Source organism: Pomacea canaliculata, linkage group LG11 (genome assembly GCF_003073045.1).
Source record: "Pomacea canaliculata isolate SZHN2017 linkage group LG11, ASM307304v1, whole genome shotgun sequence".
In the NCBI taxonomy this organism is placed as follows: Eukaryota; Metazoa; Mollusca; class Gastropoda; order Architaenioglossa; family Ampullariidae; genus Pomacea; species Pomacea canaliculata.
The window spans coordinates 12149142-12176687 of record NC_037600.1 but is presented as its reverse complement, the minus strand read 5'-3'; the positions used below and the strand labels follow the sequence as shown (position 1 = coordinate 12176687).

At 36.5% G+C, this 27546-nt stretch overlaps 2 protein-coding genes across 8 annotated transcripts in view; one reads left to right on the top strand and one right to left on the bottom strand.

The window, feature by feature from the left end:
- Window positions 1-290: 290 nt before the first annotated feature.
- On the bottom strand, window positions 291-15718 carry LOC112575509 (rab9 effector protein with kelch motifs-like). 7 transcript variants are annotated; one of them, XM_025257426.1, is made up of 5 exons: window positions 15585-15718; window positions 9434-10035; window positions 7434-8532; window positions 3716-3934; window positions 291-2849 (listed from the first exon to the last, which is right to left on the bottom strand). In XM_025257426.1, exons 3-5 carry the CDS (start codon window positions 8254-8256, stop codon window positions 2674-2676), a joined length of 1218 nt encoding a protein of 405 aa, XP_025113211.1. In that variant the 5' UTR covers window positions 8257-8532; window positions 9434-10035; window positions 15585-15718; the 3' UTR covers window positions 291-2673. The 7 variants fall into 7 exon arrangements, with proteins under 7 accessions (XP_025113211.1, XP_025113212.1, XP_025113214.1 ...); XM_025257427.1 differs by having other exon boundaries at window positions 7434-8529; XM_025257429.1 differs by lacking the exon at window positions 15585-15718 and adding an exon at window positions 12777-13052.
- LOC112575508 (guanine nucleotide exchange factor VAV2-like) overlaps window positions 15585-27546 on the top strand; it is a 41580-nt gene continuing 29618 nt past the window's right edge. Inside the window, 11 exon segments of the mRNA XM_025257425.1 lie at window positions 15585-15726; window positions 15915-16153; window positions 17315-17431; window positions 18365-18420; window positions 18923-18997; window positions 22636-22716; window positions 24320-24366; window positions 24369-24433; window positions 24770-24868; window positions 25057-25125; window positions 27064-27261. Of these exon segments, the coding sequence (XP_025113210.1) occupies window positions 15591-15726; window positions 15915-16153; window positions 17315-17431; window positions 18365-18420; window positions 18923-18997; window positions 22636-22716; window positions 24320-24366; window positions 24369-24433; window positions 24770-24868; window positions 25057-25125; window positions 27064-27261 (1182 nt within the window). The 5' untranslated portion in view covers window positions 15585-15590.

Genomic DNA, 27546 nt, shown 5'->3' with positions numbered 1-27546 from the left:
GATACTGTTCCAAGTAGGAAACAGAATATGTAGGAGGTGGGGCGAACCTGGCGTTTTTTTATGATACAAATTCTGGTGAATGGATGAGTGACTGGTTTAATTGTTACTAATGTAATATTTATGTGGACAGCTTCTACAAGTCATTATTCTCATAGTTATATTCCAAATTTTACAATGTAAACACCATTTTATCATCTTCATTTGTTAAAATTCTAAGCTGAACAGTCAAAATCTGAGAAAACTTCGTGCTTATTAATACCTGTAGGTAGATTTAGTCACAAAACAAATGCTTACAAAAAAGACATAATTTATTTTATTTGCAAGCAGACAATGTGGTGGCCTATCACTGTCAAAACCTCATATGACACATGCCACAACTCATAAAATAAAAATATGCATATTCTGTTTTGATAAGAAAGAGCAAAGATAGCATAAAGACTTCACAAATCACAGTGTGTCAGGACAATGACCTTGTTCTAAAGATGTCTAGCATATACACAATAGTATTCTTATAATTTCATTCAGCTGGTATATGTTGTTCTACAGCATATTTATTTTCAATGTTTATTTACTCGTGTTAAGATGTTGCTAGTGGCTTCAAATGAACAAAATCTACTGCGCAGAGAAAACTGCTTTGTACCTTTCTTCTTTAACACTATCTGAGTGTACACAATTTGAGAAGCCAAAAGACAGAAGAGGAAGGAGTCGTGACAGTGAGTTGCAAGGAAGCTGGCATCATCACAATTTTTATTTCCCCACTTCACTACAAACAGCAGCATCTCTCACCTCCCCACTTCTGCTCCGTGTGAATGAACTGATATAAGTGGAAAAGTGAATAAATGAAGAATTGGTTTAGTCTTTATTTATTCCTATCAATGTCTGTCAGTTAAAGTAAAAGTTTAAACAATCTCCAAAGATTAGTTTCATTACTTTTATAATATGCTTATCTGCACAGCAATCTGATAACTCATGTGTTTAAGTTATAGGAAGTCATATTTTTCATGTAACAGGCATAGAACCATGAAGCTTAACAACATCCTCCACCATCACAGCAAACATGCTTAAAAACAGAAGAAAGAAAATTATAAGAAGTTAATAGATGGACGAAATGTTAAAAATTGTTTTAATTAGAAGACATTAGAAATTAGAATAAAACAATTAGCGAGATCAGTTGTGGTGGTTGCATTGTCCATCTTGCATTTCTAAATGGAAAGTAAAATTAAATGTCCTGTAAAATAAGCACAATGGCAAACAGCAGCTCCAAAGTGGCACCTCCAAAAGAGACATAGAAATCAGCAAATGATAATGTGCAAGTATATTCATACACGTTGGTCAGGATCCATCTAAAAATATTGGATGCACACTGGAGTGCTTTCCACATATGTGAATGCATATGCACACACACTTTCACAAATAAAGGAAGTATAGTACATATCCATAGTCATAAACTCACCCTAGGGCACACACTCAAGTGCTAATGTTACTTCCTTTTAATATTACTTTGTATAAGACAACACCTTAAGTACCAAAGTTTCAAAAAGTAAATACATGATATGACATTATTTAGAAAGAGTGTTTAGAAACAGCACTTTAAAAGGCATGAAAAAATAAATATGACTCTCTTTTATACCCCTAAATGCTTTGAGTAAAATATGTAGATGGTTACATTAATAAAATAATGCAGCTCAAATCAGTACGTCCATAAAACTAGTTGTGACCTACGAAAAAATGCATTTACGTCTCTCATACAATCAAAACATAATTAACAACACACTATTGTATTAATCTATGAGTATTTTTGAAATAAATGAAAGGAAAATTTGTATCTATAGACTGCAATGTGGAGTTCAAGTATGACAGATCTTGATAAATAAGATATGGTAAATAAAGGTCTAGAAAAGTACCAATTTTTCTTTCTTTTTCTTAAAAAGATTAAAGCAATTCAACAGGCTCATTTAGTTTTATTATCTTCTCACATGCTTCTCATGAAAATAACCTTGTTTAAAAACAACAATTTTCCAACAACTGCATTCTGCGCTCAAATCAAATTTTGTGGAGCAACAAATAAGCCATGTCTGACCAAGAAGAAATATTTGTACAGGTCCTGTTGCCTCAACAACTACCACTATTACCAGTAGTTTCGGCTTTAATGTCAGCCTGAATGTGTACAAAAATACTCCTGTTATTCTCTACTTCTGCTTCCCCAAGCAAAAGATAAGTTTTAACAAAACTATTTTAATGCACGTGTGTTTCTAAGTCTTACTTAAACATCTTTATCCCTTCTTACAAATCTGCTTTTTTGCAAAAGTATTGCTACACATTCATAATAAAACCACTTACTATTAAGTAATTAACACCCATCTTTTCACAATGTCCAAAAAGAAAAGGGGAAAATAGCCTTCCTTGTGATAAAGCTACCACATAGACAATCCAACAAAATAAAGAAGCACTTTGTTAGTAAGAACTAAGAACAGGTACTCTAAAACCCAAACACAGTCTTCACTATCCCACACAATGAAAAAAGTAGTTTCCAGAAAAATGTATGAGGAAAACAAGGCTCGCTAGAAATAAAAAGCTTTATACTCCTCCAAAAGTGAAAATCAAACATACCAGAATTGCTGTCTGTCCAATTATGTAAACATATCATACAACCAACTACAGAATATGTCTGAATCACATAAGTGGAAAAACCAGAGTATCATCAAAGATCTCTCCTTCTGTGTCCATTCCTCCATTCACAAGGCAAGCCCAAACTGTCTCAATACTATCACTCTCCACAGCAGCACTGGCTTTTTGGCAGTCTTCACGCTGATCTCCCTTGTTGTTTGCTTGCATGCAGCTTGCCTCCTCTGAAAATAGTATCTTCAATGTCAAACAATACAATCAATATATTATGGTGTATTCTCAAACCACTTAAAAAAAGCTCTAGTTTTTTAGAAACAAATTTCAAAGAGAGAGTTAAGGATGTGTATGGATGATGGCAAAGGAATAAATGGTTCAAGCGATCTTATAGTATTTTGACTTCTACTACTTGCTTTCTTTTCCCATTCTTAAACTCTTCTTCTGAGGCATCATTCTCTACAGTGGAGGTAAGCAATGGCTCTTACACTTATAAGTCATATTTTTCCCAACTTGAATTTTGTTGACTATGGTGGCTAACAAGTAGACTTGACTTTGTTTTTATATATATCATAATTTATTTACTGTTAATGACTTCATCAAAAAAACACAGTTCAGAAAAAGATGAAGTGTGATAATACCAATATGTCATGATCACAGAAACTGTGCACTTTTCTGTTTTGAAATCAAAAGCTGTGGGTTTTTCTTTTACTTTATATAGACATACTGATGATAAACCAACCGTCAAAGCTGAACATATGTTTAATGTTTTATCAATGATATTCTGCAGCATGAAAGCTTGTTTAGTCATTGAGAATCCAAGAATGGTTTGAAGTTTACTTTCAGAAATTCACAAAAAAAGAATTTAAGAAATTTTTTTACAAACTTTAAGCTACGACTGAATCCTTCCATTAAACTTTATTCCAATGCTGATGTACTGAAGGCTTAACAGTCATAGGATACTAGACTTTCTGAATGAAATGAAAGTCAATGTTCCTGACTTTTAGCTATCCCTTAAAAAAATATATGTGAACAAGCGATTGTTGGTATCTACACACACAATGGTGTTAACAGGTCAGACTTGAGAAAGACTTACCACCACCATCAGTCCAGCTTTCTCGGGAGCTTGCACTGCCAGGTTTCATCTCATGTTCCAGCACCTCTCGAGCATGGCCACTTGCCTTGCTTAGATTGTCCTCATCATTTCTACCTCCCTTTGTCCTAGGTACATGAAGCTCTATCATGCAAATTGCAAAGTCCAACCGACTGGCAGGTGGAGGACCACAAAGCTGCAGTTGTGTCCACACCATCGACACTATCAACAGCAAGAAAGACCACATCATTAAGTAGTAATTAATCTCTATACACTCACATGTACATATATCCTAATCCTCTGTCCAAAAAACAATCATAATTGTTGTTCAATCAATGTGCCCTTATCAATGATTGAGATGTCTTTTTAATTAAAAAATTACCTTATGAAATTCAAGGTGTAAAAGAACATGATGGCTAATGGCTGATGTGCTTGCTGAACTATTCCTCATCACATGAAGTGGTGAGTACACAGGATGAGTCATCACAATGTGAAGTCCCTACTTCCTAAAATAATTTAAAAATTCCTTTCACACTATACATTTCTCTCTCACATGCATCTAGCCGAACACATACATGCATGCACACACAAATGCACACTCTCAAACTTCTGCCTTGTTGATCTCTTGTGAGTTGTAGTGCATAAGGACTTCTCTCTTGTCACTTCCTGTTTAGCAGCTTTTATTTTTCCCTCTTTCTATTAATCAATTTTAATCATTTAATTGTTCATCATAAACAATAGCAATTCATAATCTCAGCACTCCCCTTCCTAGGATTCCAACTGAAACTGCATCCTCATAAAGCCAGAAAATGAACAATCTGTGTTTTACTACAACAAATTTCAGAATCCGATTTTACTCAATAAACTCTTAGTTTTTTAACACTGAGATTTGAGAACAGCTTCATGGTCATAGTGAAGAAATACTGGGGTAAGGAAACAGACATTGCAGAAAAATTAAAAAAAGGACAAACATCCAAACACACACACATGGATACCAAAGTGCATCCCATCTGCAGGCATGCAAAGTTGTGAAAAAAGAGGGAAAGATGTGTGTGTGAGTGAAAGAGAAAAAAAGAGTGTGTGTGACCTTATTTTTGTTTGATGTGCAGGAGAGAGAGAAAAGTGGGTGGTTAGAAAACTGTGAGAGAGCAGTGCAACTGTTCTCTCCCTACATTTTACTCACGAAGTGTATTCACACTACTTTAGCTTGCAACAGCGATTTGTGCTGCAGTTTATAATGTTGAACTTATTGCTCCTCTTTCACTCAGCAAGACAGCAGCAGATTGACTATCCTAGGCCTTGAAAAGTAGGAAGTTCATAATAGAAACATAAGAGAATCTCTTGTTCCACAGCCATGCTGTTTACACCATTTACCCTTATTTACTGCATCTTAAAAGTCATAAAACAGTAGTGATGTGAACAATTTGGAGGCTGCTGAGAATGGATGTCTTTATGGCACTGAATTTTTTTTCTGAATCTGAGGTATCACCTCAGTATAAATCTTTTTACTGAAGTAATTTTTTAAAAATCTTTGGTGTCCAAAGTGCAAGCTGTTTCAAACTTGATCTCTATAGTAGGAAAAAAAATGCATAACACTTTATCTTATCCCTCCTCATAAAGTGGATATAAAAATTTCTTTCCTAACTTATCTTTCCATGCCTGAAGCTATCACCATTTTTTTCTCTGTCCCAAACTAGCAGTCTTGTGGGGTACTAGTGAGCAGATCTAAGAGTCCAGTCTCACAAAAGGAAAATCAGGATAAATCAGTGAGAAAGTGTAGACCTTGACTGTAGTATTTATTCAAACATTGCTCTTAGATGGCTTTGTTTACAGTGCAGTCCATTTGTAGTGTTGCCCTCCCTCTCTTCCCCTAGAAAGTTAGAAATTTTATTTTACCTGAATGATAAAAACCCCTCCATTATAATAGAATTATTTTACTAATATCAGCTAGAAATATTTTTGTTCACCAAATATGATTTTTTGTTTACCTCTGTTTTAAGCAAATACTATAAACGAATATAAAGATATAGTTCCTCTCCCATCCTCAGCAAATAATCAATTAGCCAGTCAAGCAATAAAGAATAGTATCCCTTGACAAGGGAGGTTAATTACTCTTTTCCTATCCAGAACATGGATTCAGATTACTGTATGTGAGTCTGACTGGCTTTCAACTTAACTTCCAGCCCACATTAAAGTTTCTAAGCCGGAAAAGCATAAAAAAATCAACCAAAGATTAAACAAATTGTAGATGATATGGCTTATCCTATTAGCCCATCCCCACCCCATACAATATCACATCCTACTGTATAGGTGGCAAGGACAAAGATTTTAAGGACTGGCTATAGTTAACACTTGTCACAACAATGCTTTTGTGAGCTACTTATGCTGCAAAGGCCAGGCATTAGTAATAACTTTACTAAATGGCATAATTAAACCTGCCTAATGTCACAAATACTGTAATTTGCTTGATGAAGTCTCTTATGTAGACTTTTGTTCAAACTTGCATTAGCAGCAACAGCATGTGTTCCATTTTGAAATAAAATCCATCATTTAACATTTAACTTCTCTAGCGTTTTCTGAAACTAAGAAATAGAATTTTTCTTCATTTAATCAAGTGAAATATTTACTTTCAATTGCCTGTGTTTCAGTTTTTACTTTTTTAAATAACTGATTTTTACATTAGCTATTTTAATTACTTAACATCAAAACTAATAGTACAACATTACAGGTTACATCTGAATGAACGCTGTGAGTGAGCAAGAGAGACTGGAGAAGAAAGACCCAGAAAAATGGCAAGAGAGAGAGGAGAGCTGGAGAGACAAAGAATTTCCATTGTGCTTGCAAAGGTGACTCATTCACAAGTGACAATTACAAGGCGCCAGAAATGGAAGCAGCTTGCAGCCATACTTTAAACAAATGTATCATAATGAACTGTGCCTTCCTCTTGGATTTTGTCCTGTGATCTTTGGTGAGTAAGCATGGGAAGAAATTAAATATTTCTAAGTAAAACCTGTTGAAGGAGAAGTACACTGGCAGGTCTTTCTTTTCTCATTGATTTTTCCTTTTGAAGATGGGTGACTGGATGAGATAACATACCTTACTGTGTAATTAGGCAAGTAAAGAGACATTGAGCTGTATTAGTCCAACAACAACAAAACCCATTGAAAAAGTCGGGGACAGCCTTCTTTAATTTTTGTTAAATTCTTGTTTAGTGTCTTATCTTTTTTAGTTTTTCTATCTTGGGCCAGTGGCTTTATCCAAAACCAGACTAACAAAGTTACTTTGAAGCAACTGAAATAATCAAAGCTTAAATCTTTTTTTAGATTTTCAAGGAAAAATCTTCAATCACAAATTACATAATACTGTTATACCATGCAACTGTAACAGCTATACAAGTTGCTGCTGCTGTTTTTTGTGATGAAGAGTGATAAATACTTTTTTTTAATTTTAAAGTTAATGACAAAAATCAACACCATGCTGGATTCTCGTGAATTACAAAAAATCCCAAGCCTAACGAAGAAAAAGAATGACTTATTGCTAACAAGTTTTGACTGAGGATCTGTTCATCCTTTGTTTGATGCCTGCTTATGCACCCATTCTGTCTTTTTTTATTTGTTTTTTCAAATAGCAAATCTATACAGACCAACAAAAGAGCTGTTTCAACTGTACATTATGGGACAGACAATGTATTTGCTTCTATGTTTCTACTGATTGTACTTACTTGTGTCAAGTTTATACAAGTCGTCAAGTGCACCATCTCTGTTCATGCCCCCGAATATGAAAATGTTGGTTCCGCTGCATACTGCACCATGAGCAGCTCTAGCTGATGGAAACATCTTCTTTTTCTTTACGTTGATCCAGGCATTCTTTTCGAGGTCTAATATATGCAGATCATCATAGAAAGTTGAGCCGGCCATGCCTCCATGTAGAAATACCCGACTGCCCACACTGACCATTACGTGGCCATGTCGGGGCTTTGGTGACTCTCCTCTGAGGGTCAGCACTGACCACTGTTCCTTGATAGCATCAAAACAGTGAACCTGGCGGTCACCTACTGGATCTGCTCCTTGGTGACCACCACTGTAGACAATGAGCTTGTCCCCAACGGTGGCTGTCGTGTGGTGAGTGCGGGGTGCAGGCAGGCTGCCGGTGACAGCAACAGTTGACCACGTGTTGGAGATAGTGTCAAGAACTTGAATGTCGTTCAAGTTTCCTGCCTGATTGGCACCACCAAACACATAGATCTTGTGTGCACAGCTTGGTGGAGCAAAGGCAGCATGCTCATACCGCGGACGCAGTCCCACGCTTTCCACTACATCCCACGTTCGTGTGTTCAAATCAAGTATGTATGTCTCACAAAAAGGCCCACTAGGGTTTGCACCACCAATAACATAGACTCTTCCAGCATCATCATCTCTCTGACCACGCATGTAGGTACAGGTATGGCCCACTCGCATGGAGGGGCATTCCCCAGTTGTAGTCAGCACATACCACCATCCAGGATTAGGAGGTGTATCCAACTCAAGAAATGGATGAAGTTCCATATTCTTTATTCTCACTGGCACAACTCAATAAGAAGATTCTCCTTTTTTTCTTGAGGGGGTTAAAGGGAATTGTGTGGCTCCTCTGTGCCTGCTGAAGTGCCACTCACAAGTTATCTCTTTATGGATAACAACAAAACTACCACCAGGTGAGCTGCAGGTAAGATTAAAATCTGCATTCAGAAAACTGTCAAAGTGTTTTATAGTTCTGCAACCATCTTGCCACCCTGAATATCTACTCATCTACAAAGATGTGATCCTCACTTCATCCTCTTCCTGCTGAATACAAAAGCAAAGTGTTAAACATGCTCACACTGCACATCCCGTTTTCAACATCAGGTGCTCCATCTACAGAACAATCACGGACACTTTGATACACTTAAAAAAAGCAAACTTCAAATATCTAAATAGTTTTCAGAATACATATCTCACATCTTTATATTATGAGATCAAGACTGAAACTGAAACTTCTATCACAAATATTTGAGTATAGCTACGCAGCATCACATAAAAAATCCCAAAATTTTAAGTTTAGTTCAGAAGCAGGAATCATGCATCCAGAAAGCCCATGGACACAGGCACAAAGAAAATCACTCTACAGTCAAAAACCATAATTTAAAGTTTTTCTAAACATGCTGGAAAACTGGCCATGCAGGAAAGCCCAAACATCATAAAAAAGTACTCCACAAACATTGCACACCTAAAAATGATTATCATCCACGCCAGAAGTATAACTAATAAACAAAAAACACATATCAGGAAAAATGTCATGCACCAGTAAACTGAACTGTAGGGGATGTCCTTTTTCTGTAAATAATAATTTTAACTGCTCATGCTGCCTTCATATCCAACATACATTAAGCCAACAAAAGCTGGGACACACAGTTCCCTCCACTTGTTTATTTATAATGCAACAAAAGTATGGAAATCTTTACACTGGAGGCTAGTCTGTGATGTCTCCCACCCTTACCAACACCTTATTTAATTAAATGGAAACCTTAAAGGCTTGATCAATGCAAACTAAAACTGCAATTTAAAAAAAAATCCCTTTTCACATCGTCACACATATGTGACTCTTTGTGACACTCCGATCTGATCTAGATACTTCTATCTGTCTTCTCACAATAACTCCATGACTACCAAAATGGCCAAACTCCACTCCACTGCCTTCGCGACTTACCCCATCGGAATGTTCTGACTGAAGCGCCTCAATGTGCCTAGGATGCTCTGAACTCTCTGGCAGATTGCGGATGCCTACCTTCATGCTATTATACAACCTGTCACCTTCATAATCCCCATCCCTGTGGTGAAGAACTGTATCATCTGCACCAGGAACTTTCACCCATGGGGAAACGCTCTCAGAAGCATTGTGCAGAACACTTGGCACAGGTGGCGATACAGAACTGGAAAAGCTTAATGCAGATCCTGTATCCAAGGGTGATGTGTGCCCAGAAATGGGTATGCCTGTCTTTGTTTTGCTTGGGGAGTACTTGGGACTAGAGTAAAATACAGTCTCTGAGTGAGGGCTTTTTCCTTTTCCTTTGGATGGTGACAGTGATGCTGGTGGTGAACCTGCGTATGGCAGTTGTGAAGTGTAGTTACTGCTGTCCTTCTTCTTCTGTTGCTGCTGGAATATCACGAGGGCAGTGTCTTCATAGCGCTGGTGAATGAAGTAGGAAGATTCTGTGTAGCTTGGTGGCCGATTCATTTGGAAAGGAAAAGGAATATCCAAACTTGTGTCAGAAAGGGCAGCCAAAAATGTCTTGTCTAGTCGCAAGATACCTGACACAGAAATGTGTGTGCTAATCAGAGAAGATTCCAAAGAAATGGTACAACATTCTGATCATTTGAGAGTCTGTTCTCTAGTGCAATGTCCTGTGGAATGAAATATTAGTTTCTAACTGTACTGTGAAAAAAAACTTTCACATGTATTGTAATATTTATATCACTTCTATTATTAGTTTCAACATCTTGAATGTTCTAGGAAATGTTGGACAGAGACAACATTTTTATTCTTATTCTTTATTACAAATCCTTTTAGCTCTCAGAAATCTTTTTTTTTACAAGAACAGTAAATAGCACATGATATTAGTATGACATCACAGTGCATTCATTGTGGCTTCACTTTTCCATTTGTTTCCATTTTCCCACTCACTGTATATGTGTGTGAGTGAGTGAAATTGGGAGAAAAGAGATTTATTTGCATGACAATTTAAAAGACTTAACATCAAACTCATTATTTTTTCGGCATGAACTTGCTAAAAATGGATATTTTTGCCTGGGAATTCTCAACGCTCCCCACCTCCATCTCTTAACAGAATCCATGCTTTTCTCTTCAGGTGAGCACTAGGACCAAGATAACATAGGACGCACAAGTATACAACACTCCTGATAATATCAGACACTATGGGCCAAGCTCTCAATAATTACGCATTGGTGTTGAAAAGTGTTCCACACATGCAGAAAGAACAGCCCTTAATCCTCCTTATTTAGCAACTGCCTGCAGCAAGCACTCACAGCAAGCCTTCTGGATGCCAGAAGTTATTTAACTAATTTATATACGCTTCTCCCTAGCCTATAATTATCTCCTGAGGCTGCCTTCTGAACTTTTTTTTTTTTTGCAGGAAAAAAAACCAGGCTGAGGTTCATTTTGGGGGAGCCAAGTTTACCAGCCACTAATGCTGTATGTTGAGTTGTGTATCATGGTGGATGCTGCCATTCCTTGAAGGTAAGACAAGCTGCGTTTAAAATAAAGAACTCTAAACACAGTAAGACTGAGATCATATTTTGTGTGGAAACATTTTGTTTCCTCTACTTATGATTCACCACTAAACAGATAGCACAAAATTGATGAGATGTATTTTAGAAAAATACGCTTGGGTATTATCTACATCAAAGAAACACACAGACAGCTGTGCTTCTGACATCAAGCACAGTCTTGTGCTGTTTTTGTCTAGAGTATAAATACGTATAAACTGCACCTCACTCAAGCAAACTATATATGACCCATGTACACGAAAGTCTACATGAACAGGATGCTTTACTTGCCACCACTTGAGCAATTCTCAACAGTTATTTTACTGCCATGCCTATCAAATTTTGCTGGGCCAAAAAAAAAAAGGTAGGGTAATTGATAGTTTTTGCAACGTTTAAGTATATGAATGAACAGTGAAGTCAAGTACATAGGTATATATGTGGACGTATGCATATAAAAACATTTTTATTACCTAAAACAAATTTGTTCTCTTAATTGTTACACAATTCAATGGAGTACAAATGTCTAAAATCAATATAAAAAGGGTAATTCTGGGGGTGGTGATGGTTAAATGCTGCATCTTCTCCATACCCCAGTAGAGTTAAGTATAGGTAATGTTTAGTCATCAACAGCTAGCGTTACAAATAACCCTTCACGCCCACAGTGTGTGCACAGGGCAGATTTTTCAAAGGTCACAGTTAAGTTAGTTTCTAAATTAAACTTTTGCAGTGTAAAGGAGATGGGTTTGAGTCGTGCGTGATTGTCTATGAATGCTTGCCCGCACCCTCAAACACATTTTTTTTAAGAGGATGCTTGAAAGATTTCGCTACGGTACAACGTAGCCTAGCCGGCAACCAGAAAAAAAAGCGTTACTCACGCCTGGGGTCATCGTCTTCGTAACACTCGTTTTTTAATTTTTTTTTTAATACGTAGATCAGTTTATAATTTAAGTAAAAAGTAATACACGGAATAAATGGGTAAAATTTGTGTTTCGTGCCACCCACGGACACAACTATTTTCTCTTCCCCTCTTACATGATTCAAAGGACAGGATCGATCGTTAATCCCGTCAGCAAGGATTGCGTTCTAGGTTGAAATAAATCTGTTTTTCGGTCACCCAGAGCCTCGCCACCGGCGAAAGGTTCGACAGTAAGTGCGGCATCAGAAACTCAGCTAATCTCTTTCGTTGTATTTATGGTGATGGTGTGTGTGTGTTGGGGGACTGGGAGGAGGAGCTTGGGCGTTGATAAACCTGAGCTTGAGAGAGAGAGCTATAGAGACGATCGACGGAAGTAACCAAACTCACATGCACTCAAATTCAGCTTCCGACGACCATGCTCACAAATCGATGGGTGAAGATCGAGGGCTCGATCGTGTGGGCGACCTGGCATAACCAGTGACACCGACAGTGAAGTCGATAGGTGAAACACGTGTCACGGGAAGTCAGCCACGGACTGGTCACAGCTTCACGCTACCGTGAGTGACACGCGTCTGATGCGTCCTACATGGAAAGCGGTGGTCGGAGAGAGGGGTGGGGAGTACATGTGTTGGCAGGTGTCCACGAGTGCACACCGATCGTCACCACCCCGCCAGTAGTGCTTAAAAAAAAACAGGTCGGGACGTGCCGCTCATCAAAACACCCGCCACCACCATCACTCACTTTAGCTTTCACACTCTTCCCAGCAACCCGAACGATATATGGTCGGGACGCCTTAATTACCGGTGTCCCTAATTAGTGTCTAGCCCTTCCTTTGAAACGGCGTACTTACATCTCGGCGTACTTACATCTGTATAGTCTCCACTAATCTCTGGTGGGTAGGAGAACACTGGGATTAGATGAGCGAGGGTGTCCCAGCCTAGAGCCACCCAGAGATGAGCTGTGTACAGACAACTGTTCCGTGCCCAATTAATGTATGCAGGAGTGGAGTAGGGCGGCACGAATGTCGCTGCTGCCGTCTTGCTGTGTCGCCTTGTCCCTATCCCTAGCTGACTTGTCCGCCTGCTAGTCTTCCTCTACTGATTTATGACACTCTCCATCCTTATTCCTCTCCCCCCATTCCGATTCCTCGTGTGTCTTCTATGTTCGTCTCTTATTACTTGTCTGCATACTCGTTTCTCCTTCTGTTCTTACTATTCTCTCACCTACTTGTCATAAGTGCTGAGAGCATGAGAATGATTATGGGCTATATAAATCACACGTTTAGTTGTGCTTGAGTTATGTTTTTGCGGCCGTGCTCCACTGGCGGTGATTATAGGAACAACAAGAAGAAGAAATCACACATTTATTATTGTTATCTCTTCATATCATGACCTTCAGAGCTTTCAAGTTTGGGCTTAAAATCTACCTTTTTCATGAATATTGTCATTAGTTGGTTATCTCCATCATATTTGCCTCCCCTCTCCCCCCCTTTTTTTTTTGTTTTTTTTGTAGTCTGCAGTGCTGCTACATTGAGCTCATTGCCAGAGAACTATGCTGAATGAATAGATGAATATTATTATTGTTGTCTTTCCATTGACCCCATTTGTGTGACTCTAAATTACAGCTTGAGGTCATATGTAGCAGGAAGTAAGTCTGCTGACTGCACAGGCCTCTAAGGTTGTGGCTCATGTAGACAAATTTTCACTACCTGAATCTTATGACTACTTTCTCTTATTAATCAGCCACAAACCCAGCCAGGGGGTCTACCAGGTGCCAACAGCATGCACTTGGCAGTCCAAGGCGAGTCTTTAGTTCACCTGCCATCCTTATTATGCATAACCATAGTGAATTATTTATATTTATGCACAAAATCTGGACATTAATTAATCAAATATATGTTGTGCAATTTGTGTGTGTGTGTGTTTATGGATATTTGCATGAAAATTATTCAGCTTCTGTAATGAAGACTGGTGTAAGACAGGGTTGCATATTATCACCAACAATCCTCCTGATGGTCATAGATTGGATTATGTGCAAGACAACCCAACACAACACCACCGGTATCCAGTAGAGAGAACATCCTGGAAACAGATTGCTTCATGTATCTGGGAAGCATTGTCAACAAGGATGGTGGAGTGAGTGATATCAAAAGCTGCATCAATTAGGCCAGGCATGCTTTCAACAGCCTACAGCCCATCTGGAACTCCCATTATCCTTCCACATTAAGATCCGCATCTTCAACACAAATGTGAAAGCTGTCTTACTGTATGGTTCTGAAACCTGGAGAGTGACACCTTCAACAACAAGCTCCAGACCTTTACCTACGCCATATTCTGGGAAAAGATATCCAACAGAAGCCTGTGGAAAAGAACCAACCAGAATGCCACTAGCCAAGACATCAAAAAGTGCAAATGGGGCTGGATATGACACACCCTGCAAAAACCAGCTGACATCATTGCTAGGCAGGCACTTGACTGGAACCCTCAGGGGAAGAGGAGAGTTGGGTGACCAAAGCAGGATTGGAAAAGAACAGTTGAAAGCGAGGCAAAGGATGTTGGAACCACATGGGCCCAACTAAGGAGGGGAGGGGGCTGCCCCAAACGGGTCTACTGGAAAGGTGTTGTTGCGGCCCTGTGCTCCTCAAGGAGTAACAAGGAATAAACTAAACTTATTATTTTGTTCAGCCTCAAACTTTCTTCATACTTCTTATTTATCCAATTATCTTCTGCAGGCAATGATTTTTTTTGGTCACTCTCAGTATATTTCTCAAAACGGGAAGCCTTCTTTTCCAGAAATATAATTAATATGCTGCTTTCAGTGATGTTAGATGAAAGTGTCATCTGCCACGGTGAACAAATGTTGTGCTCTTCTGAGATGTCAAATGGCACAATTCTTAAACACTAACCAAAATACACAATTATCTGCAAATGATTGAATTTAGTTCACTAAAAGATACTATCCAAAAATCTGAGCAAAAGTGTTTGTTTCATTCAGGAGGTACAAACTACCTTGGTTTTTGAAGGACCTTATTTTCACAAAACCAAAACTGATGGAGTGGGGGGGGGGGAGGAAATGACTCATTGAATGCTTTAAACTACTGCATTGGCTCAGGTCTTAAGTGACAACAGAAGTAAAGCTTTGGATTAATTCACCTGAGCTTTTAGAAAAAAATAATAGTAGGGTGTTTTGTAACGACAGCAACTGTGAGGTTAATTTCATAATTTATACTAGGGTTAGCATTGGGCAAATCATTTTAAAACGCATCTTAGATTCAACAAAGCAGCTGGTAATTATTTTTGTTCTCAACCAACTCATATCGCCACTACTACAGCACTGTCAAATGTGTCTTCCTTAGACCCGAATTGTTTATTACGGCAGAATAACAAAGATATGTAATAAATATGGGGACATTTCAGCGAAACCTAGAGAGTTTTAAGAGTTCGCCTTTAATTTGTGGTTTAGAAAAGAAGTTTCATTATTCATTGGCTGCAATAGTCGGTTCAACATTATTAACAGAACAACTTCAATAAGACTGGTGCTACAGGCATGAGGCATTACCGGCGGATGCATTACTTTCACTAGAAACTAGAGTGACTGTCAACCATTCAATGTGGTCATTGCATTATACTTTAAAAACAGTTTATAAAAAGCATCTTACCTCATTATGCTAATAGCCTCGTGTGGTGATGCCAACAATAGTGTGAATCACTACCCGAATGGAATCATTTCTCTTAGCACCACGCTATCAGAATTGGGTTACTTTGGTAATGACATGGAAACGAAAACAGGAAGTATGAAAAGTTAGTCAGGGCCGAACATAAAGTGAAGACTTTTATATTTTTAGTTTCGAAATTATTATTAATACATGCCAATTGCTGAACAAACATTACTGTCTTAATTTTGTTCAATTTCCACAAATAAAATATTCAAATTTTGTCAAGAATATTTGACTATTAGCTTTCATATCAACATTTAAAATTTGCTCCAGGGAGGAAAATAGTCGAAGGAATAATCAAAATGGCGGCCGACGAGTGGAGGCGGTGTGCGGAATGGCTCGTTCGGTGCCAGATTTTACCAGCTGAGCACAAAGCAACGAAGAAGGATGCAACTGCTTTTGACTTAGCCCAAGCATTGAGAGACGGTGTCTTAATATGTCATCTGCTAAATCAGTTGTCCCCAGGCAGCGTCGATTTAAGAGACTTTAGTTCTCGGCCACAGATGTCACAGGTTTGTTGATAACTGGAACTTCTTCCTGGTCGAAGCTCTGAAAATATATTTTCACCCATTTTGCTGTATGGTACTGTGTACTAATGATCCTTAATAAAAGTAATGATTTTACAGTCTGTACACACTAATTGAGGTCTTTATTCTTTGGTAATCGAACAGAAAAAGAATTTAACAAGTTAAGTATCACCACTAGCTTTATTGCAAATTAGATCCTTACACGGTTAATGGTTAAGAGTGGGAAAAGAGCATGGTTTGGTAATGATCATATAAGTTCATAGAAAATTGCTTGCAAATATGAGTATATCTGTAATTTTTTTTTTAAATCAGGTCTCTGATTTTAAGTAATGAATTCATTTGCAGTCCTTTTCACTCCTGGCTCCAAGATCTCACTAAGCTACACACACAAATGAGATGTTAACACAGGGCTTCTGCTAAGGCTAAATTCTTTGGGGTCCCAGGGACCCCTTTTTCAGATTTTTGAGGGGTCCCTGTTCTTCGCCCAAATTTGAAGGGGACACCATTGACGAAAATTGAAGGGATCCTCCGAACTTTTAATGCGTACTGTACGCATTTTTTTGCGTAAGCAGAAGCCCTGTTAACATACTGACTTTTAAAACTTGCTCAAGAGAGGAAAATGTGAAGGGAATAATCAAATTAAAATGTACAAATAAAAAGAAAAAGTGGATAGTATGATCATTAGATTTACCTATATGAATAAGAAATCATGCTAATGGTTTTAGTTTGTTTTTAAATTTCAAGCTTTTGTATTCATGCTACATTGTTGATATAGGCTTTATGAAATTGAAATATTAGGTTTTCTCATAAATATCTGAAATCCATAGTTAGTCACAGTTCGATGATCATTAGATGATTCATTTTCCTTCTCTATGAATTTTCGTGAAAAAGTAATTTTTTTTTACCAAAACTACTTAATCAAAAAAATTAAATTTTTTTTATAAAATATAGATATAAGATATAACAATAATTTTGAAGGATGAAGCCTATTTTTTATACTGTGTAGTAAATAACATGCTGTATGGTACAGTAGTTTTATAAAGAATATATAAAGTGGAATATTATTATTTATTGTTATTTTATTATATCCTTAGCATTCAGTGTGTTGTGATTCCTCCATGTGGTGAGCATTCATTCCTATTGCAGTTCCTGTGCATGAAAAATATACGAACATTTTTGCAAACATGTTCGAAAGTTTTTGGTCTTCGTGAAATAGACCTGTTCCAGCCGCATGACTTGTTTGATGTGAAAGACTTTAGAAAAGTAAGTATTCCATTCTTTAAAAATGTCATATTTTCTTAAAGTGTTTGATAAGCTTTTTTTTTTGTTTGTCTTTGGTTATTATGATATAGTTGTTACAGTGTGTTTATTGTGTAATCATAAACTGTATGCTTTTCAGGAATCTGTATGTCTGGGTTAACAAAATCAGTTTATTTTTATACTTCTAGTGTTCTTTATTCTAACTATTACAGTTTAACCTTGTTGGATGAGCCAAAGTAATTCATAGACTGCTTTAAAAATGGTGATAACCAGAAAGTCTATTTCTAGTTTTTGCATTTCAGTTGATGTAATCATTATGTCTACTGACTTTTTTTGGAATGAAATTGTAGGTCACTAGGTTAGATTTGTCCATTGACATGAATTCTGGCAGATACATAGCAATCTTGTCTACCTAAAAGTGCTGATGGTTGAATCATATTAGTTCAGTGGAGCATCATAATGGATGGCACTGAAATATTCTAAGTAGCCAGCTGCTTCTTTACCATCTATGACATGAAGTCTGAGGCTAGGTTACCTAGAATTTAGATCAATATTACCACAAATTATTTACCATTGTCAAAGCTTTGAAATAATGCCAACTTTTGAAAACAGAGATAAAAGTGTTCTGTTTGACTTTTAAAAGCATAGGAATGATAATACAATTTTATTGCTTACATATACTCAAATATCTGGTTGGTTACATCATCCATTGACCTAATCCAGTGTGGTTTCTAGCTTAGGTTTTTCAATAGTGCTGTGTTTATTTAAAATAACAAATTTTTCGCAGAATTGGGATACTGCATTTCACAACTAATTTCAAGATCAGGTATTTTTCTAACTGGTGATGTGTAGTTTAGAATCAGTTTAAGAAAAGAAGTGTGCATGTGTTTTAATTGCAGGCATGAATAAACTAGCATTTTACCTTTTTTCTGTAAGGTCCTAGATACCCTATCCAAGCTTTCCAAGACAAGTATTGCACAAAAAAAATACCGGTAAGTCAACATTTTATAAATTAAGTTTGTTAATGTGTTACGACAGTTGAAGGATAAAGATCATCTGATGCCATGCAATATCATTTACTGTTTTCAAGTGCATAAAAGCCATAGAATATCAGAACATAGAGTATATGCACAAACATGAGTTTTACACACACACTTGCTCTCACATACATTTGTGTGTATCTGTGGTGTGGGATTTCAATTTTGAGAGTAAAACTTTGTATTTGTATGTGTGTGGATTAAAAGGGTATTTCAAAAATTTTTTTAATTTTTTTCAAGCAAACAATTGTTTACATTTAGTTACATTTGAGTGCACAACATGGAATGGCTAAGTTGGTTTTTTTTCGGTGTGTTTATTTCACAAGCAAATGTTGTTGAATAAAGGCCTCAATAATACCGTGTTTGATCAGACAATTTGTGGCAGTGTTCCCAGCGCAGCATGTAAACAGCTTTCCTGCAAGAATGACCATACTTTGAGTTGCATATTTTTTCCTAGTGGTTTTGGTCCACATGGCAACGGTAGGGAATCCTCAGACCACCAATATTACAATGATCTGGAGCGCTTGGCAACGTAAGTGTCCCTAGCCCCAAGGCTTTGCCCTGGTAATGCTTGGCCTGCATACACTGGCGACAGAGTGTTTTCATGTGAGCATGTGTCCCTTTGTTGTAGTGGTCTGCTAACTCTGTTGTTGTTTACAAAGACTGCAAGTGCACACCGAAGCCATTTTCACCTTTAGTCTGCGTTACATCAAAATTTGAGTTTGCCTGCTAGAAAGGATCATGGTTTAGCAAAGGAGGAGTTGCAGATATCATTGCAGATGACTTTGTGACTTCAAAGTTTTTTTATAATTTTTTGTTAAACTGCCTATTAAAGATATGGCTGGGTGATTTCTATTGGAATTATAAGCAAAACAGCCAAAACTTGATATTCTAATATATGACAGTGTGCCAAATGATTCCAAAGAAAAAGAATCAGGCCATTGAGAACCCTATTATTACTGTTAGGCTTGCTTTGATGTCACTTGAGATGAGAGAAAATATTATACAAAAAGAAGATGATAATAATGATGGAGGATGTGGATGATTGGTGTATATTTACTAAAATGGGCAGAAGAATTTGGTTCTTTCCTGTGATTTATCTGAGCACGATCCACCTATGTGAAGTCTGGTACAGGACACACCATCACCCTAAATGGATTAATGCTTATCACACAGTGAGTGTGTGCAAACACAGTAGCAGTTCATACACTGTATATTTGTAATGTTAGCATTTTTACTGCTAACAATTGACCAAATGAAATCCAAATTCTTGTCTTCTAGATCAGTTCTGAAAAACAGCATTTTAATTACAGTCGTATTCTTGACATGTTATTGCAATCTGCGTGTGCATTTTTGTAGTACCAATAGAGAGAGTGGCGAAGATAATATGGGGAACAGAACTGACAAGATATCAAAATTGTAACAGTTCTTATCTCCCTAATTTTTGGCACATTGTCATATTATGTTACTGATGTAAAATGTGAAGTTTATCCTGGCTTCATGTTCATAAATTGCTGTTGCATGGAGTGTGTAACAGGATTATTTTTATTGACATTACTTCCAAATCTATTGTAGCAGTTTAGTTTGCAAAAAGTTCCTTTTTAAGAGTATGGTCAGGATAGATCTCCCATTAAATCATTTAAGCAGAACTCTGCACCACAAATGTTTTTAACGACTGTTTTGATTTTGTATAGTAATTTTCAAGGGGATAGCAGCATGCAGAATAGTTTTATTTCTGATAGAAAACTTTTGATTAATTCCATACATACTGCTTATTTGCTGAATCAAAATAATTCACATTCATACATATTAAGGAACCACGACCAATACCAAAGTCTGGAGTAAAAATGCTTTGTAAACTGATTCCCCATCCCATTGTTTTGTGCCATTTTTTTGGTAGCAGTTCTGGATAGGTTTTGATTTTGGTCTAGTAACTGAGAACCTGCAGATACAGGTAATAGACAATACACATTATATACTGCAATCAAAGACTCTTCCACAGAGTCTTCCGGTAAGTAAACATTGTCAGCTTTTCCAAGCAACAGGTTTCTTGTCAGCAGATAGTAATGAACTAGATGTAGTTTTCAAAACCTTATGAATGAATGTGCTTAGCAAACATACATATATATAAAACCAAATGCCCTTATCCTTCAAAAACAAATGAGAACAAACATTTTGCTTAGTTTTGGGAATTTATTGTCAAACTATCTTATATGGAATTACTTTAAGTAGTAATCTGTGAACAGCCATTTTTTTTTATATTCAATAAAAGGGAAATGACCTGGAACTGAATTAAGGATTAAATGTATTTTTGCTACATGTTACATGCAGCTGTTGCAATCAAGTTATTGCTAATGCTGCATGTGAAAACATTAGTGTTAATTTTTTATACCGTAATTTTTTGGCATATTAACACTTTTTTTCGTCAAGCAAGTTTAGAATCGTGAGGATCAAAGGCATTTTTTCATTATTTTGTATTTCAGTGTTAGAAAAAAAAGCATAATTGTAGGAAGTTCATACTTATCTCAAAATTTGTCACATTTTAAAATTTATGTTGGCAACAATGCATGGGATTGGATATGGATATTAGGGAAACTGAATCAGTTTAATTTGTTTCAGTGCACATTTAGTGATAAGGGTGCATGCTGGTTACACTTCTTTTAGACAGAAACAGAATAATAGATCAGTTTTGTAAGATTAATTATGTACTATTTGCACCTAATTTCATAGATCATCGTGATCTTAAGGCATTTAAATTAACTTGCATGGCCATGTATATTATTCTATCCGAATGTTGCCACAAGTAGACAATGCTGTATGTAATATTGTGCATGAAATTTTGTTTGAAGAAGTTGTCAAGCAGTTATTTATTTTATTAATAACACATATTAACAAATGATAACAGGAAAAAAATGGAAAAACATAATAAACCTATTGAAACCATGAATACAAACAGTAGATGATAGTTTTGGCTACTTTCAAGCAAATGGAGGACAAAAACAGAATTCAAGAATTTTTATCCTTGGCAGTAGGTTGTCAAGGTTTGTTATCAAGTAGTTTATTGAAATTATTTATTATGCTCTTAGTAAACCTTTATTGTCCATGTCCATAGAATTGCCTTTTTCAGTGTCTTGCTTCCTTGTTTGACATTTAGGTTATTCTTGAGTGGAAGATACTTTCAAAATTAAGTTGAATGGATGTAGTAGACTTGGTATAAAAGTATGGAAGAGAACTGGAAGTTGAGGAATCAGGAGATCTGAAGATTTAAACAAAATTATGTTTTTATGGGAAAGGGATCAAAACTAGCACCATAAAAAAAAAACACTTAGAGCCAAGAATTTCCAGTTATATAGAAGCTTCTTATACTTGTGTCAACATACAGCAGTCACATTTTTTTTAACAGTTTAGAGTTTCTAAAGTTTACTATCAACTATGACAGTGGCAGGTGGCTAAACCCCGCCTCCAAAAAAAAACATGCCTATTAATTATTATTTAGTCATTAAAAGATTATAGGTGTCCAAAACTATTGGTTTGAGTTCAGTTCAAGGTCCTGTTTCTCAAAATCAAGGAAAGCCCACTTGCAGTTTTACAAGGTAAAAAGTGTACATTGTCATGTACAGAAATGGTCTGACTTGCAATGTCATAAATAGATGTAGATATGCCGGATGGTCCCAGCTGTCCTATTGTCTGTAACCATGACAACATAAATGTACATTTTTGTGCCACTGAAGCATTTAGGCCTGTTTCTTAAGGACCAAGTGTTTACTCATTTGGGGAATATCATCTTGTGTTGAACGCAGCCCAGGTCATTTGAAAACTTCTGTCAGTCATGTACAATTCCCTCCATTGCTTTGACTCTTGCCTGGATATACCTCAGTGGCAGAAAGCAAGCATCTTGTACCAGTTTTAGTTTTTGGGTTCATAGTTAAGAGTTTTCAGAATTGAACGCAAATGCCATCACACACACACATCTATGTGTAAGCACACACACATATATCAGGCCTGTATAATACATAAAGATCTGCGAATAGTGCCTGAGGAAATGCTTGCCCAAATATGATGCATGAAATTATATGGCTGTACTTACCATGTTGTGTTTTTCACTAACCAAGACTTTGGAAACGTGTGTGTAATGTCCACTGAGTGTTGTTGGTGCCCGTCTAATTGTAGAGGTTTTCCGCCTGAGACCAAGACCAAACCTTATGAAGATGATGATGAGGACATATATGGGAACCTACAGGAGCTTGCCATGTGAGTTGCATATTGAGATATTTTTCGTGCCTTAACCCGATAAAAAGTAAGTAAATGTCATTTTTAATTGATGACTTGTATGCGGGATGTGTGTGTATATAATTTAGTATGAAGCTATTTTTCTTAAGTTTTAATTTTTCAATAAAGATGCCAGAAATTCTGAACCTAACTGGGTAGTGTATGGATGCGTATGGACATATATGTACATGCATATGTGTAGTGTATGTGCATGAAAAGTTTGCATGCATGCTTGCTCATTTTTCATACATCTCTTGATATGCAGTATTTGTCAACAGAGCACTTCTTGAAAGTCTTGTGAGCTTGGTCAAATTGTTTTTGTACTTATTTTTAGAACTTTTGTGTTGTTGAAATCAGTAATTGGGTCTTTAATTATAATGGCTTTCATGAAGGTTGCATTACACGTTTTTATTTGGTGTCTGCATGACTTCGCCAGCTTCGTTTTACAAAGTTCGTTACTTACAGTCCTATGCAAAGAGAAGAAAAAATATCTTTTAGGATTAAGTGTAGGAAAAAAATTTATTTAGTTTCCAACAAGTTGTGTGTATTTTTTGTGATTTGAGATCTGAGCAACATTTTTTTTCAATAAAAACAAACAGCAGTTGTTTTTTTTCAAACAAATGCTATTTACATCAAGTTTCTCTCTAGCTGTTTAAAAACTACATAAATGTTGAAGAATTAATGAATTTATATAAAATAATCTTGAACCTGCATTAGCACTTACTTTATTAATTCAGTTTTTAAAATAGAAATGTTACGTATATGCTTGTCACTATCATTCACTCCAACCCTGCAGAAATACTTCTGGATAAATGGACCAGATAGCTAGTCACAAGAGCTATAGTTGAACACACTAGGGTTTTTTTTGTTTTTTTTTGTTGTTTTTTTTAAGATTAAAGAGGTCAGTGTCTCAAATTTTTTTAGTAATTTTGTGATCCTAAATTTTATTAAATTTGTTCTTTTCAGCCATTTCAGAATCAGACTTTTTTTTGTTTTTTGGGGGCGGGTGTTATAGATCTTCTGCAGCCTTGCATGTCTCTACTTTTTTATTGAGTTAATTCACATTGTTCAAATCATTAGGGGTATCATATTTTGTCTTACTTTCATTGCTATCATATTGTAATTAGTCTAGGACCACTGCTGCTAACTTTTGTTTTTAACTTTTTTCCCAGCAGTCTTTGAGCCTCTTTCAAAATGCTTCACTAGATCCAGATTGACTTATTTATGTAATTTAATTATATATTTTTAAAAAAAAATTAATGTTAATGTTAGTGTTCACTGTTGTGTTCATCATGTTCATTCTGCCTGTTAAAACAGTATTCCTTTAGTAAACCACAGATTGAATGTCAGCAATTGGTTGGACATGGAAGTAAAGTCATGTACCTGTGTGGAGGCTCAGAGTTGGAGGAGAACATTAAAAATACCTTATAAATTTACAATATCTAAGGAACAGTTGATGGTTAAAAAAATGTTCTTATTACACTTGGTTTATTGAAAATATATTTGTGTATTTAGTATCAGATTAGAGATTAAAATGATTTTTCTAAACAAACATTAAAAAAACAACTTACCTCACTTGCTGCAGTGAAAATGACCTTGAGGATCAAGAGGACATCTATGATGTGGTGTATCAAGAGATGAGGACAAGATCTATGATGACTTGTGTTACCGACCTAGCAGCAAGCGTCTTTCTACTGCTGTATGTGAACCAAACATAGTCTTAATAGTAACTAGTTCTTGACATATTTAATATTCCGGTGCAAGTTTAGGAAATTACAGTGCTTATAAAAGCTGATAAAAAGTCACTCGTTGTTTTATCCATGGACTGAAATGCTAGTAAACATGATCCACATTGACTTTAAAAAATATAAATGCTGCAACTTATAGGACTGGATAAATATAAACATTTGACAAACTATTAGAGTACTTAAGTCCTGCCAGGATTTATGATGAATTTTTCTCCTCTGGTTACATTAGGGAGCATGTTGATCTATAAACGCTATTTGTGTATAAGGTTGCAATGATTTGTGCACAGAGTACAGCTTTGGAGCCAAAGACAAAACGAGACCACTGTCTCAAAGAGCTGATTGACACAGAAAAGAATTATGTTGATGCTTTACAGATGATTGTTCAGGTGAGTGATTGTCTTTACTTGAGAAACATCCAGCTCTTTAGAATGTAGTGACATTTCCCCTTTTACACTTTTAATTAAGCAAGAAAGCAAAGAATACAGTTTGAAAAATTAATCACACCTAGCTTTCAGTTTGGTTTATGCAGTTATCTGCTGACATACTATGTCAGTATATGAATATTCTTCTGCAGCACTTCATCAGGCCACTGACTAACCAGCTTCAAGCTTCAGACATGGAGATCGTCTTTGCTCACATAGAAGTGAGTAAAAATGTTTTTTGTCACTTTGTAGTTAGTACTTCTTTTTTTGTAATTAGTATTTTATTTCATGACATTTGAAATGCTTCAGTGTCACCCTCTTTGTTTATTATTTTCTCATTTGTTTTTCTTTATTTATCATAATTGTTTTCCATGTCATCCTTAATATGGCTTCTTGGAGGTGGGGGGAGAGGAGTGAAATAACAAAAGCAACTAAAGAAAATAAGATTTGTATGTGCACTGCTGCTACTTTTATCTCATCCTGGTATCAGCCTAGCATAGCAGAGCAGTCAGTCCATCAAAGTGGCAGCAGGATCTTACATGTATTCATGCTTTGCAGATACAGCCTCTCACTTTGGGCAGTGGCAGTGTTTCAACATCTTTTCAACTCTCTCTCTCCTCAGGGCACATTCCAGCACTCTGGAAACTTTCCAGCATCGTCCCACTCCCCAAAAACCTAATACCAGTCAAACTAATGATTTTCGGCCAATAGCACTTAACTCCCTCATTATGAAAACTCTCAAGAAAATTGTCAAAAATCTCATCTTAACATCTGTAAAGAGTAAATTGGACCCATTGCAATTTGCTTATAGAAAGGGGAGTGGTGGTCACGATCCCAAGTTGTTCATTCTGAACAAACTGTACAAACATTTGGATAAGCCCAAGACGCATGCTAGACTACTCTTCACTGATTTTAGTTCTGCATTCAATACAGTCCAACCATACCCTCTGGCTTTGAGACTTATTTCTGATTTTGATCTTCCACATCAACTGGTTTTGTGGATCGTGGATTTTTTTACATGCAGACAGCAGAGGGTGTATGCTAATAGTAATTATTCTGATACTGTTGTTACAAGCACTATGTCTCCACAAGGCTGTTGTGTGTCACCTCTGTTGTTTATCATGTAGACTGACAGTTGCAGAAGCATGGAGGAGAATAGCTACCTCATTAAGTTCTCTGATGATACTGCATTGTTGACTCTTTTGCAGGAGCATAAGAAAAATCATGGTAATGACTTAAATTTTGTACAGTGGTGTGACAAGAACTTTCTGGAGTTAAAAATAGACAAAACAAAAGAAGTAAATATAGACTTTAGGAAAACCAAAGAGGATTTTGTTGCTCCTGATGTGATACACAGTAAACCTGTTAACTCTTTCAGGTACCTGGGAACTATTTTTGATTGCAGCTCAAATGGAATTTAAACACCGAACACATTGTTAAATGTTACCAACAAAGAATGTACCTTCTGCATAAGCTCAATAGTTTTTCAGTTAGTCAAGCAATCTTAGACTGTTTCTACCAGTCTTTTATTGAGTCTTTTATCTTTTTCATTTGTATGCTGGTTTTGCAATCTCTCTGTCCATAATAGTAATAGTCTGAACAGTATTGTCCACATCTGTTCTAAGATGATTGGTATCAAACAGAGAGATTTAGCTTCTTTCTGCGATCAACAAATAGTAAGGAAAGCTTCACAAATTTACATATTGCTTCACATAAGCTTCACATATTGTCAATACCTGAACATGTACTAACAAGAGAATTTATATCATTAAGCTCCGGTAAATATTATTCCATGCCAATATGTGAAAATAGGCACCTGAAATCGTTTGTGCCATCTGTGGTCCAGCTGCTCAACCTCAGATGAAGTGTCAGTGGTATGTGTGTATGATGTTATAGGTGCGTACATGGTTATTCTTGATGTAAGTTTGTTGTTTGTTTTATATTATACTTAATTGTCACTTGCCTTCTTTTTTTCGTTGCTAGTATCATCTTTTAATGCTGCTCCTTGCAACGAACTTTATTCTTACTTTTATTTCTAGCTTTTTTCCTTATAACCAGAGCACCTTCCCATTTTCAAATAGCCCACTGGGACAAATAAAGTTGATCATCGTCATTGTCATGACAGATTTTTTTTTTTTTTTTTTTTTTTTTTTTTGCAGACCCTTCATGAAGTTCACAAAAACTTCTATGTTGAATTGATTTCGTCAGTCACGAAAGGCACTCCCAAGCTGGCAGAGGTTTTTGTAAATTATAAGACCAAGCTGCTGGTGTATGGAGAGTACTGCTCCAATCTCCCACGATCTCAGGCTCACATTGACCAACTCTGCCAGAATGAGTACATTCGCACAAAAATACAGGTGATTTCTCAAGCTAATTGTGCAAAAAGTGGTTCAATAGTTTAAATTATTGATATCTGTCTATTGTGTCTGGCAAGTCTGGGATAAAGTATGGAAAATATCTTTATTACATATGAAAAAAAGAAATGTTTTGTAAAATGCCAAGTTCAAATATCAACATATCGGGCAAAGAAGAAAGTGAAGATGAAGAATTTGAAGTGCACTTATATGCTTTTCTTTCAATCATTCATCCACTAAGCAAACTGTCTCTCACTGACATGCTAGGAGACATGGCAAGATAACAGC

Excerpts from the sequence above, each read along its gene's own strand:
- LOC112575509 (XM_025257426.1), bottom strand. The coding sequence starts at position 8,256 with ATGGAACTTCATCCATTTCTTGAGTTGGATACACCTCCTAATCCTGGA. Across the intron at positions 3,935-7,433 it reads CTTGTATAAACTTGACACAA|TGTCGATGGTGTGGACACAA; the intron begins GTAAGTACAATC and ends TGCTGTTGATAG. Across the intron at positions 2,850-3,715 it reads AAGCTGGACTGATGGTGGTG|AGGAGGCAAGCTGCATGCAA; the intron begins GTAAGTCTTTCT and ends TACTATTTTCAG.